Source organism: Lobosporangium transversale (assembly GCF_002105155.1).
Source record: "Lobosporangium transversale strain NRRL 3116 chromosome Unknown BCR41scaffold_60, whole genome shotgun sequence".
Classification (NCBI taxonomy): Eukaryota; Fungi; Mortierellomycota; class Mortierellomycetes; order Mortierellales; family Mortierellaceae; genus Lobosporangium; species Lobosporangium transversale.
This window is the reverse complement of record NW_019029038.1, coordinates 229,409-242,085: the sequence shown is the minus strand read 5'-3', so window position 1 is coordinate 242,085 and position 12,677 is coordinate 229,409. Positions and strand designations below refer to the sequence as shown.

General features: G+C 41.3%; 5 protein-coding genes across 5 annotated transcripts; 2 read left to right on the top strand and 3 right to left on the bottom strand.

Annotated features, from left to right (window-relative positions):
* Nucleotides 1-1,996: 1,996 nt before the first annotated feature.
* On the top strand, nt 1,997-3,106 carry BCR41DRAFT_207813 (hypothetical protein). Its single transcript, XM_022019938.1, has one exon. The coding sequence runs from the start codon at nt 2,058-2,060 to the stop codon at nt 2,880-2,882; it is 825 nt and encodes a 274-aa protein (XP_021876366.1). The 5' UTR covers nt 1,997-2,057; the 3' UTR covers nt 2,883-3,106.
* Nucleotides 3,107-3,144: 38 nt separating this feature from the next.
* On the bottom strand, nt 3,145-4,457 carry BCR41DRAFT_379147 (p21-C-terminal region-binding protein-domain-containing protein; the record flags this gene model as incomplete). The annotated part of the gene is made up of 5 exons (XM_022027198.1): nt 3,145-3,363; nt 3,485-3,601; nt 3,696-3,903; nt 4,006-4,232; nt 4,404-4,457. 5 exons carry the CDS (start codon nt 4,455-4,457, stop codon nt 3,145-3,147), a joined length of 825 nt encoding a protein of 274 aa, XP_021876365.1.
* A 207-nt stretch (nt 4,458-4,664) lies between these two features.
* BCR41DRAFT_363185 (hypothetical protein) lies at nt 4,665-5,879 on the top strand. The gene is made up of 2 exons (XM_022025850.1): nt 4,665-4,843; nt 5,355-5,879. Exons 1-2 carry the CDS (start codon nt 4,700-4,702, stop codon nt 5,784-5,786), a joined length of 576 nt encoding a protein of 191 aa, XP_021876364.1. The 5' UTR covers nt 4,665-4,699; the 3' UTR covers nt 5,787-5,879.
* Nucleotides 5,880-6,232: 353 nt separating this feature from the next.
* Nucleotides 6,233-9,027, bottom strand: BCR41DRAFT_401321 (hypothetical protein; the record flags this gene model as incomplete). Its single annotated transcript, XM_022029211.1, has 9 exons — nt 6,233-6,597; nt 6,709-6,748; nt 6,850-7,263; nt 7,384-7,650; nt 7,736-7,870; nt 7,976-8,110; nt 8,218-8,350; nt 8,466-8,763; nt 8,865-9,027. 9 exons carry the CDS (start codon nt 9,025-9,027, stop codon nt 6,233-6,235), a joined length of 1,950 nt encoding a protein of 649 aa, XP_021876363.1.
* Nucleotides 9,028-10,073: 1,046 nt separating this feature from the next.
* On the bottom strand, nt 10,074-11,398 carry BCR41DRAFT_363183 (putative ubiquitin--protein ligase hus5). Its single transcript, XM_022025849.1, has 7 exons — nt 11,270-11,398; nt 11,010-11,093; nt 10,869-10,917; nt 10,750-10,773; nt 10,542-10,651; nt 10,353-10,432; nt 10,074-10,227 (listed from the first exon to the last, which is right to left on the bottom strand). Exons 1-7 carry the CDS (start codon nt 11,333-11,335, stop codon nt 10,167-10,169), a joined length of 474 nt encoding a protein of 157 aa, XP_021876362.1. The 5' UTR covers nt 11,336-11,398; the 3' UTR covers nt 10,074-10,166.
* Nucleotides 11,399-12,677: the final 1,279 nt, after the last annotated feature.

Here is a 12,677-nt window from a genome sequence, read left to right as displayed (position 1 = left end):
TAAAGACAAGCGATTGTCAACTTTTTATGAGAAAAAAAATCTTGCTTGTTTCCATTGCCCTCAGATGCACCGAAGATACGACAGCTATCGGCCTAGTGCGCAACGTAATGATTCGCACCGACGCTCATATAGTCGCTCAAGGAAGCGTTCTAGGAGTCAATCCAGCTCTAGGTCCAGGTCCAGGTCCGAAGAGAGAGACAGAGGCAGAGGCAGATCCCCAAGGACAAGAGAACATTGGGAACAGGAAGCTAGTCTAGACCGTATTGCATTAGAGCATAGGGCTCGTTCACCAAGAAGGACCAGACTGCAGTCTCGCTCACCTTCAATAACACAAGGACATCGACTGGACAGTACCGTGCTTCGTTCTTTCAGAGATAGAAAGTGGCCAAGAATACATAATTCAAGGAGCAGGTCTTCGAGTATAACTAGAACCGAGGCAGTAATTAGATCAGGAAGCGTTACATCATCAAGTGAAACAACTAGCAGGGCAGGAAGTTTATCTCGCGGGGTGACACCAGAAACTATAACATCACAATATAACGCGGATCCGCTCAAGCCCAATGATACATCTTCACCTTCTTCATTGCCAGCAGATGATGCGATCTCGCCATCTCCCCTCCTAGCACCCCCTTCAACTGAAACTTCAAATGGGGGTAATACAGGGATTCCCAAAGTATCTCAGAATAAAGATAAAAAGGCGGATTTTGACGAACCACATTTTAGTTGTGAACAGACATCACTCGACCAAGCCTTAATTGACTCTGCGGAAAAGCCATTATCTCCTGCGGCGCGGGTTAGTCCATGCCCTGGTAACCAACCTCCGCAGCCCAACGACATGCTTGAGCAGGATGATATTCCGGAAACTAGTCAACAAAGACCACCAACAGAGCGATATTTTTACATAAGATGCAAGGAATCAGATCTCAATGTCGCACAGCGGGAGGTATTATCTTACTTTAATTGAATTTTTACAAACTATATTTGCTGGTTTACTTGCTTGTGTTCCTCTTCTCATGATAGCTCCATAATCAAAAAGATGCTTATCGATCATATCATTGGTTTTTATTTTTTTTATTAGAATATCTGGCCTACAAATCCATTGTATGACGAATCATTTCGAAAAGCATACGACGTGAGTTTTCAAAGGCTACTAATTCACTTGGAATTAAAGATCATTGCGAAAATAATAAAATTTATATTTGATTTCTTTCATACTCCTTTTATGATCAATTGATAGGAATCCAGATCGGTCTTCATCATCTTTACTTCAAGTATGTCAAGAAGTTTTTGTGGAATTGCGCGAATGGCGTCACCAATCACTTGGCCTGCCGCGAGAACCATTTTCGACCGCTCGAAATATCGGCAGTGGATGCAACTGGAATGGATTTCTAGGTATAACAACTATAGTTTTTAAACATCATGCTGTGATATGTTCAAAGATGCAGATCCTTACTTTTCTTTTTTTTTTTTTTTTTTTTTAAAAAAAACCCCCTTCCATGATTTTGCTCGCAAGATCGTCCATTTCCTTCCAGACAGTTCAGGAAAAACTTTCCTTACCCACATACGCCCTTATTCGTCGCAATGGCGATGAGCTTGCGACACACTTTGGGCGATCGATATGTGATCTCTTTATGGAGCAAGATTCCGTCAAGTAATTTACAGACCATAATATATCAGGGTCATGCCGCATGAGTACATAATGCATCATAATCATTCAACGAGCATCTGACCCTATCTATATATTCTATTACTTCTGCTATAACCAATTAGCGCCTCTTTAAGTGAAGTGTCGACATCATTAACACACAACATCGATCACGAAAAGGACAGTACATTAGAGCTTAATTTGATGAATATCGCGCTCTATGACTTTCAACAAGACACTGTAGAAAAACATGAATCTGACATGGACATAGAGGACTTGGACTGCAGCGTAGAATCAATGGCGAAGTATGTAAATCCCGGTTCATTTTGCTAAAGTCCGTGCATTGATAGCACATTGACAGCTAACACCATTACATCCACATTGCTTTGTTAGACCATTGTTAAATTTGAGTATGATGGCACCAGGTGTTACTGATTGCGGAACGGAAGTACTCGTCATAAAACAAGAGCCGTTCCAGCCCGCAGAAGACGTTAATATGGACATCAGCACGGAAATACAGCGAGGGAAGATGCCACTCAACGAACCGTTACTGAATAGTCATGGCAAATTGGACCCATACATCCAAATAGTTGATAAAGTCAAAGATTTAGAACTCCAAAGCGTAGGGCCCAAACAGGACTTTAAGGATAGTGGCCAGGTCGATCTTGAGCAAGGGTCAGATAACGATACTCACAGAGAGGAAAAGGCAAAAACAGAAAGAAGGGTTCTGCGATCACCTCCACCGCCTTCGCCGCCTACATCACGCAAATCTTTTCCGCTCCCACCCCGACCCCCATCACGGCCCATTGATTCATGGCAAGGGAATAAAGGTTATAGAGTTCCTAAAGCTCCTTACTGGAATAACTGGCCTTATGAACAACCAAAACGCCATCCGAGTGGTCGCTATCGCTCACCTCCACCCCCAATACGTATTGCACCAACAAACTATGCTTTAGCGCCAAGATATAAGGATGAACGATCGCCAACCTCAAACATTTGGTGTAAAGATACTTATGAGCGATCTCTTCCATCTCCTCGGGCATATGCTATGCGTCACTCACCATATTCGCGACGATCATATCCTATTCTTCCACCTATTGACCCGCGTGTTGCTCTCTCTACTCCAATGGATCCCCGGCAGAACCGACACGAAACCCATATTGAACCTCATAGTCCTTTTCAAACAGACAGATCTCCAGTACCTCAGAAAAAGAGCAGTGTCCCAAAATCCAAATGAGCCGATGATATAATTATACAGCAATGTCAACAGCAGTTACAGTCCGCTACGAACATTACTAAAAGGAAAGGCCTCATGAAAAGCCTGGATCCATACCAGGTAAAGGCTTACTGTCTCAGTATAAAATCCAATGAAAAATAACTAAAAAAAACCTTAAACGTATTTTCACCAATACTGCCATCATGAAATGCCTACACCTAATATTAACTTCCTGTAAAGGTATTTTGGTGACAAAGTTGTATTAGATATGCAATTAAATTCACTACCATTGGGAATTATTAGTCATAAGCTGGACAACCTCTGGGATCTTGTCCCTATGAATTAGCATCATCCGACGCGCGGGAGCGATACCATAATCTTCGAATGTATTTCTGGATTCTGCAACAGTTGGTGGTGTAGTCAACTTAAAGTCCTGCGTGAATTCGGCGTACTGCTGCAACATCTCTTCCTCAGGGTGGAAGAAGAACGTTACTGGGTCAACCTATATACAAATATTCATATGACAATTGATTGATAGAATGTTGAGAGACTTCTTTATACACATTTGTTTTCCTTCCTTTTTTTTAGTTGTATGACTGTACAATATATGAAATAGTCCTTACCATTTTTGCCTTCTTTCTCGAAGGCTTGGGCGTATCTTCATCGAAATCAGTCTTGGGTGCAACTTCGTGATAAGTCGGGCAGAGAAGAAGGTAGTATTCAAAGTTGAAAGGCAATCCCTATAAAATCATTTGATATTGTTCAATTGGATTATTGTTAGATCACAAAGACTGCTTCCAAACTCTGATCCGTCATGAAGAAAAAAATACATACTCTTTCAACTGCATCTTTAACTTCCTCTAACAACATTCTCCACATAGGAGGAGCTGTTTCAACGGGCATATTGATGAATCTCTCGCTAATGATCAATCCGACTTCCTTACTTGATCCAGCACTTAGTAATTCTTTAAGCTTGACATGCAGCTTCTCGTTCTGCTTAGACTTTGTAAATACATAGTCACGGATCTGAACCATTGCCTGGCTTGGCTTTAATGCTGCTGATGAGGATGAGGAAGAAGTGGCTGCTGATGATGCTGAATCTGAGGAGCCATTGGAGGCTATGGTGATCTTATGAGTATTGTACATATGTTGATTCATATTGAGGACAGTCATGACAGAATATGGATCGGAATCATCCCCGTTAACTTTGATAGTGGTGCCTACACTGGATTGACTCACAATGATGTCTGCCAGCTCAGAAAGGCCAAAAAGGATGGCATCACTAGCAAAAAACTGGCTAAGAAGGTTTTTGACGGCGTGAAAATCGATCTCCTTGGGATTAAAGAACTCGAAATCAACGTTAATAATATCCTATATTAACAATGTGTATTGTGGAATACATGATATGATCAGTAAATCAGCGCGTAAATCATCATCCGTAGATTTTCGTCTGCCTACATCCTGATAACTCTCCGTTGACGTGCTACTTTTTTTTTCTCCTCTTTGGCTTCTGTTCAATATATTTTGTAGTTTTTTTTTTACCTCCATGTCACCATCAGAGCCTGATTCATCCTCGTCATCCTCGCGACTGATCATTTCGACATCTTCCACTACTTTCCGCTTACTCATGGCTAGTTGTAATGTATTGTCCAAGTGATGACTATGGGTTATTCGCCAGAGGAAGAAAAAAAAAAAAAAAAAAAAAAAAGTGGTGGCGCTTTTTCGAGAGAAATGTTTACAAAGTGGTGAGATCACAGTCACAACCTCCATTCCATGGCTGGCCGGAAACAAGAACCCCTTGTTGCATCATTCTTCCATTCGACTAAAACGACATTGTCATGTCCGCTTCAGCAGTAACAGGAGCAGCCAAAGCTGTCGCTACAAAGACCAATCCTGGCACATCCGCTTCTTCTAAGACTGTCTATCTCTTCCGTCATATTCAGACCTCGCAAGTCCTTGTATCACTCAAAAACTCGGTCGAGGTATAGCTTTATACAAACCTAGCAATGAGCCCAACTGTCTATTTTTTATTTGAAAGGGGGAATACCAAAGCACTAGAGCGCTAGGAACAAAAGCACGAGGCCTTTGCAATACGAAATGAGTCAGGAAAAAAGAACAGAAAAGAAAGGCAGAGCATCACCTATCATATAATGGACATGTTGAGGTTGATGTAATCTAGACAACTGGCCTTGGACATATATCGCCGTAGCACATGGGAACGTGTGGCCCACCCTGGACCTGTTGGCTATGAGACACGGATCGTCAAAGATTAGTAGCAGTCCAGTACTAAGAACAACGCTGTTACTGCACTAGAGATACATATCAAAGGCTTCTATTGAACGTAGCCGATTAGGATTGAAGCAGTATGCGTATATCAAACATCTTCCCCCCCCCCCTCCTTCCCCTTCTCAAAAAAGAAAAAGAAAAAAAAGATACATCGAGGATATGTTGATAAAGCATTTTCACTTCTTGATCCAACAATTGTTATCATAGAAACAATCACTCAAGCAAATCACAGATGAGACTCGTCGCCCAGCTCACGTACGCCCAGACCACTGGCATCCCCTTGTCGCTATCCAGGGCTTCGCTCGACACCAAGATGCCCTCGCCTTCCATAATTCTCTTAGGGACCACCAGCTAAACATGCACACAGCCAAGACCTCAAACGAGACACACATGCTCCAGCCTCGCCGTTTGCGTGCTCCACAGGAGATGAAGCAAGTAGATGAGACCCTGGTCAAGATGGTTGAGCTTCTGAATGAGCAACCCCAGATTAAGGCCAACAAGGGCAAGGGTATTCATATTCTTTGGGAAAGAGAAGGCGTCAGAAAACAATTACTTGAAAAGGATGGAGTGTCGCTGTTGGAAGGTATTGAACATGGAGATTTGGTCATCAGGCGGGGAAGGGATATTGTGAATGCGTAATTTTTTATAGTGCGGCACGTATGCAGCATTAGGCACTACTCACTTATACATATCATAGACATTACCATATATAAATAACAACCTCAAACAGCGATTACTTCTTGATTTTGTGTCTCTCGTTAATCAACGGGATCTTTTTTGTTTAATTCTTTCTCTGTTCAGATACTAAAATGACTGAATGAAGCATTCGAGAAGTATGAGTTTCAAAAAAAAAAAAAAAAAAAAAAAAAGCAAACGAAAGAAACTTTGTAATACTCTGCACAGGCGAACGGAAAGCAAGATGGCGCAAGGTAAATTTACTACCATATCAAGCTGATGTTAATAACCTTAGCGAAATTGCCTTTCACTGGCCAAGGGCCATCTGAGGATAACTATTAGTCATTTAAAATGTTTTTGTGTATGGTGTGAAGGCTACCAAGACATCCCTGATCAGGCATTACTCCCTTTTAAACAACGCTGCGAGATAAGGTATGAGAGTCAAGTGGCGGGGATGGTCTTGCAGTTGAGGGGCCTGCATCCATAGAACGTACTTGACTTGAGTCCCCAGAAGGCACTTGAGGGTCTACCAAATCATGTCCTGATCTATCAAATGAGCCCTGGCGAGTCGAACTACGCCATATAGCACTGGTTGGAGTCACGGATGACGTCGCTTGTAAAGCAGGATTTATTGGTACCCCATTAATGCCTACTGGGGCCATAGTGCCCACAGGTGAGCTTTGGTCATACAGGTAGACACGAGCTGGGACAGGAGACGGATAATACACTCCTTCAGGTGATTGTATATAGGGAGTGTATTCATAATTTTGTTGGGCTGTAAATCAATATAATATTCAAACATCATGTCAGTAACAAGAGACGGGATTAACTACTTAGGTGATGATGGTTACGACCATAGATAATTGACTCTTATCGATATTTGTACCCATCTCTTGGCTGGACCCGAATTGATCTGAAGCTATTGACTACAAAAAAAAAAAAAAAAAAAAAAAAAAAGCAGACCAGGATCAATTTGACAACTTCCGCCACAAGGCCTTCATAGCGTGCATCGTCGACAAATAGGTACCTGGTGTCCTGTATGTGTGCTATAAGGAATACCCCTTTGGTAGTAAGTTTGGTTAGTCTCAGGTGTTCTAGTAGGTGCCCGAAGTAGCCCACCCGGCGAGACGTACATGGCCCTAGGTTGCGTCTGGGGTAGGAACCCTGGCCCTGCTATTGGAATCCCTGCTGGAGGGTATGCATAGTATGCGGCATAATACATAGGTCTTCCGCCCCTTGGCCCACGGTAGGGCAAATATGCTCCTCTATATTCAGACGCATTAATGACAGGTGCGGGCATGTTGATGGGAGGGGGTCCAATGGCGTGCGGTGTATTAAGATGCTGTGTTGCCTGAAACGCGGCATTCTGGCGCTGGATACGATACTCGCTTGCTTCTCGGTGCTGGACACGGATCACTGAACCGAAAAATAAGGTATTATGCTAATATCGAGCTCGTTGTGTTATTTAGCATTACACTATCACGCCCATACCCATACTTACATTCAAACAGTCGAGTTTGCGTTTTAATCTCAGTCCACGCGAACAAAAAAAAAAACTTACCTCGTGCTCTATAGCTTGTCTAGCCGCTTGCTCATCCGTGAACTCTATAAATGCAAAGGCAGTAGGCCGATTCGTCCCTGGCTTATTTCTTTTCACAAGATGAACCCGCCGAATACCGCCATATTGCTTAAAGCGCTCATGGAGAGCAGCCTCGGTTGTCAATTCTGGATTCAGTTGACCTACAAACACAGACTCCTTTTCAAATTGGTTTTGTGTGGAAAGATTAGGTGCCCATTCAACTGTCCATCTTGAGTTATTTCGGAGTGACTACAATAACAGAAAACTATATATATCAGCACAAGCGTAGATCTATACTCCATACTCTGGCCGACAATCCTTTATCGCTGTATACCATATATGCTCTAATCGCGTCGTCGCGATACGCAAACTTTGCAAAAGCATATCGTTTGTTTTTCGCGGGCCCCAGGTCCTGGAAGATAGATACGTTTTCAACAGGACCGTATTGCTCCAAAACGTCAATAAGGTCCTAACATACACAAACGACGCAAAACGATTAGTTTAAATTCAAATGTCATCCATATGCTTTAATCAAAGCATAGTAACATTATGCACCGCAATGAGGCACTGATACCTGCTCTGTTGCTGCGCGGCCAAAGCGGAGGAGAAAAAGGGTGCGGTTGACGCGTGCTTGCTCAATCCGAATGTGTCTGCCGTCAATAAGCGTGTTCTGTGCTTCAATCATTGCTCTTTGTGCATCTTGAATATGCTATTATTATTACGTATTAAAAGTCAGGATCAGGTGGAGCATAAGCTCTGACACATTGCACGGCCTTCTTAAGCATTCGATTCAACAAGCATCAGCTTTAGCCGCACCTCAAACTGCACAAACGAATAAGGTCGCTGCATCCAATCCTTAAGAACCTTGACGTTCAATAGCGGCCCCCATCGCTCGAAGTGCTTCGTGACGGACTCCACCAATTGTATATCAGTTCGTGAAGCAGCCAAGCTTTGAAGGTGAAGAGGCGGAGCCTGGCAGTGTTTAAGTTCTTTTTTTTTTTTTTTTTTTTTTTTTTTTTGAAGAAAAAAAAAAAAAAAAAGGTACAGTATCATACAATTATTACCTTGCAACAAAGAGGCATGCCTGTGGTTCGCCTCTTGGCCTCTGCTCTCGGCTGTTCAAATCAGCATTTCCCTGGTCCCAATCGGCCTCGGATCCATTACAGGACCCCTGTTCTGATGCTTGCTCATATGTATCATCTATTATGCGGCCTTGGGACATTCGGTGATACTGAACGTCATCATCGCTATTGACATGATGCGGTGGATGACTGTGATGAGACTGGACAGATTCTTGAGACTTTGATCTGTCCTGTTCCATGGGAGAGACTGTCATGGCTCCACCACTCAGAGCCAGCCGTGCTTGTATCACAAACATTTTTGTGTGGTCAGCATATCAACAGGATAAAATTAGACATGTGTACACGAGGAAGGCGCAGCATTACCCATTTTGCTTCACTTACCAGTGGCTTCGCTCAAGAAATTGTCACTTGCTTCGGAGCGTGGGCATGAGAATCGTCTAGAGAGCTGTGGCCTTCCGCCGTTTCGTTGCATTATTAAGATAGAATCATCGATCGATGCTGCAGTAGGCACAGGGGATGGTGGCGTCGGAGCACGATGTTCCATCGCGGTTTCCACGTTAGCAGTCCTTTTCAGTAACTTCAAGGGTTTGAGAAGAACACCTTTATTCTTAGGTCAGTTTGGTTCTTGAAGATAAAATACATGCGACATTTGTTTCGATGATTTTTAAAACAATAAATAAATAAAATCTATGCAATTCCTGGTCACTGATTAACGCGCAGGACGATTATCATTCATGCAGCCTCTCCGAATTTCCCGCCAAAATAAATGAAACTATTGGGGTAGTACAAAATGGGAAGAGATGTTGCAAAAGTATGTTTTTCCTTACCAAGATGGTTGCTTTGAGAAACAACAAGCAAGCCTATTCGATTCAGTTTTAGCAAGAGAGTGAAAAAGGCGTTTGATCCGTGAGTAAGAAATAGGCCGATAGGCTGATAAAAGACGCACAGAGGAAAGTGAAAGGGAAATAGACTAAATAGACTCGAAGAGTTTTGGCGGCGTAAACAGGAGCGGCAAAATAGTCAGTCGGTAATGCAGTGCAGTACAGTAGCTTGCATATAGCAACTTTATATGCGATGTAATGGCGGAAAAGAAGACAAGAAATGAAGTGAAGAATAGAAGATGAGTTAAGATAGAGAAATGTGAGTAAAAGAAGAAAGAAAAAGGAAGAAAGAAGAACTGACAGGAAAGAAAAGAAAAAGAATTGTAAGAAATTAAAAAAAAAAAAGAAAAGAAAAGAAAAGAAAAGCAGCAATGACAATAATAATATTCATATGAACAGTTATTTCAAGTCATCACAAGCTGCACAAACATCCACGTTACATGCTCCTCATATTCATTTCTAAATGCCAAACACAGCTACATTCTGCGCAGTGCCATGCATTGATATTCGGTAATATTTTATTTCTTCATTCTTTCCTTTTCTAGGCTTTCAAGACCTATATGCATCTTAGTTGAATACATTTCATTCAATCCAATGGTATCATACGCGAAGAGAAGATTGAAAGAGAGAATGAAAGTGAAAGGTTAAAAAATTATCTCCAGCATAGAGAACAAAAAAAGTTTTTTTTTAAAAAAAAAAAAAAAAAAAGAGAGAGAGTGAGAGAATGGAATATATCTCAATAATGAAAATGCTAAACCCCTGCATCGTTCTAGTCTTTTGGGTTCATCTCCGTGATGCGCTATCATGGTGCGTTCTCTTTGGCCTGTTGCCGCACACGCTTCTCGTAACTGACTTTATCCTTCCTATTACGGTGCCAAGTTGTTCATTTTAAACAATCCAAGTTAGTCGATACAAACTGAAACAAGAGCTTCCTAAGCCCATGCAACATTATCCCACTGCTGTTTTTTTCTTTCTTGATGTGACATACTTGAACATAACATATGCTTCAGATTGAGCAGGACTTTCCGGATTTGGATCATTAAGCAAGTCTTGGATACCAAGCAGGATCTAAAACAATAAAATAAAATAGTGGGATCAGTTCCTACTTATTATGCCATTCATTTTATTAGTGTCATCCGATGTTATGGCCATACAATCTAAACATTCTCTTACTGACCTGCTTAATAGTAATAGCGGGCTTCCAGCCTTCTTCTTCATTCAAGATTGACAGACATACAGTCCCTGAAGGATAAACATTTGGATGAAAAAGTGGTGGAACAAATTTACCTATAGTCCGCAATAGCCATTTTAGTTTTTAGGATACAAAACATCTATATTCAATAAACGCAACCCTTGCATGTCTCGATATATAAAAAGCATCCTACACTTTGGAGGCTTGCTAGGATAATCTAATAGCAAAAAGAGAAGGAAAAAAACGGATTAGCTCCTATGCTCAAAATTCAGTGAAAACTGATGGTATGACCACGGCCGTCTCATGAGTTACCTTCTGGGAAAATCAACACAAGCTTGTAGACTCCTCCTTCCCAGGGCGTCTACCCGAATATAATAGTGGAGATACGCTAATCAGTATATCTATCCAAGATTAAGATTACAAATTACAACAAATGCCTCACAAGCTACTTACATTTGCTTTGCCTGGAATGCCGACCTGCCAGTTCATAAGATCCAGAGTGCCATCCTGCTTCTTGTCTGGCCTTGCATAGAAGCCCTATTCAACAACATTCAGGATGTATGGGTATACAGTACAATGTTATGCATATGTATGGATAGAATTCTATTGCATGAACTATGACGTTTTTTAATGCTGTCGTGGTTTCGATGTCAAGATTCTTGCCACGCATCAAGGCTCAATGAAGAGTGATTGCATTTATGAAAATCACCTACAAATGGGTGATCCTTTCGCCATTGTTTCCTTTCCTCAGCGAGACGACTTCTACAGATTCCTGACATGATAAATTGCGCCTTCTAAATTGCTGTGCGTTGATATTTAATCTGATGGATGAAAGAATGAATGTTCACTCAGCACATTTTATCACTTCATTTCGATGGCATTCCCTTCCACTTCCTTGTGGCTGAGACTCGCAGTAAGGATTATGAGGACGCTTCTTTTTTCCATCCATTTTGCTCCCTTGAGTCATCTAGACCAACAGAGGTTGTATACATTACTCATTTACGGCCATGAGCATTATTACAATTATCTCTTACACTTGACAACTCGACTATGAACAGACATTAATGCAGTTGTTTTTCTGTTTTCTGTAGTCTGTGCCTGAACGGCCTATGGTCACGTGCAAACTGAGCCCTGTATTTGCTAGGACGGAATGCAACCTCTCGCCATCTTGATATGATATGAAAGCGTTTGAATGGTAGAATTTCATTTCAGATCGATTTAACTTGATAAATTAATTCATTTGTTTGTCAGCACTGGCCCGAAGCGTGGCAGACAAATATAATCATTATTGTCGTACGTGTACATGTAGCATGAACAGAGGATCTTGGATGTTCCAGTTATTCATCTCTGTCGCGTCAAGAGCTTTTGGCAGTTACGCTTTGCGCTCTGTCTGCAATCCACAATCTGTTTATTCTGATGTCACACCCATTCTCCTCACCCCTATCCTGGAGGCAGCCCTTCTTCATGCGCAAACCATACATGTACTCATAATAAGAATGTTTAAAACACTGTACCTTTGGTGGGACCTGGCTTTATTTATATTTACTTCGTATGTCGTGAGAATGACAGCATCCGGCCATAAGAATACATACTCAATGTATGAATGTACATCGTATCAAAAATACGTAGTAAAGAGATAACATTGTTAAGATACATTGCATTTTTCAACCTGTCGACACCACACATTTTACAAAATTCAGTGTATGTACTCAATTCTTTCTATTAGTGATTCATTAGAAAGAATCATCTTTATTTCCAGTTTCCTCTCATTTCTTAGGCATGAAATAGATAGCAAAAAGTATCTGCAGAAAGGAGTGTGAAAAAAAAAAATAAAATAAAATAAAAAAAACGAAAAGGCGCAATAGCGTTGATTCCATTGATTCGATTCGTTTTGATCTAGAAATCCTATTCCAAAAAAAAATAAATAAAAAAATATTTATATGTATATTTAGACAATGTTGTGTAAACAAATATTGAATATCAAAACATTCATGCCTGCCCTGATTCTGCAACTGAAGCAGTAGAACCGTATGTATCCCATGCACCATGCACTCATACACCTTTCTTTTTTGAACTCTAGTATTCATGTCAATGCAAAGAAAAAAAAAAAAAAAGACCGCA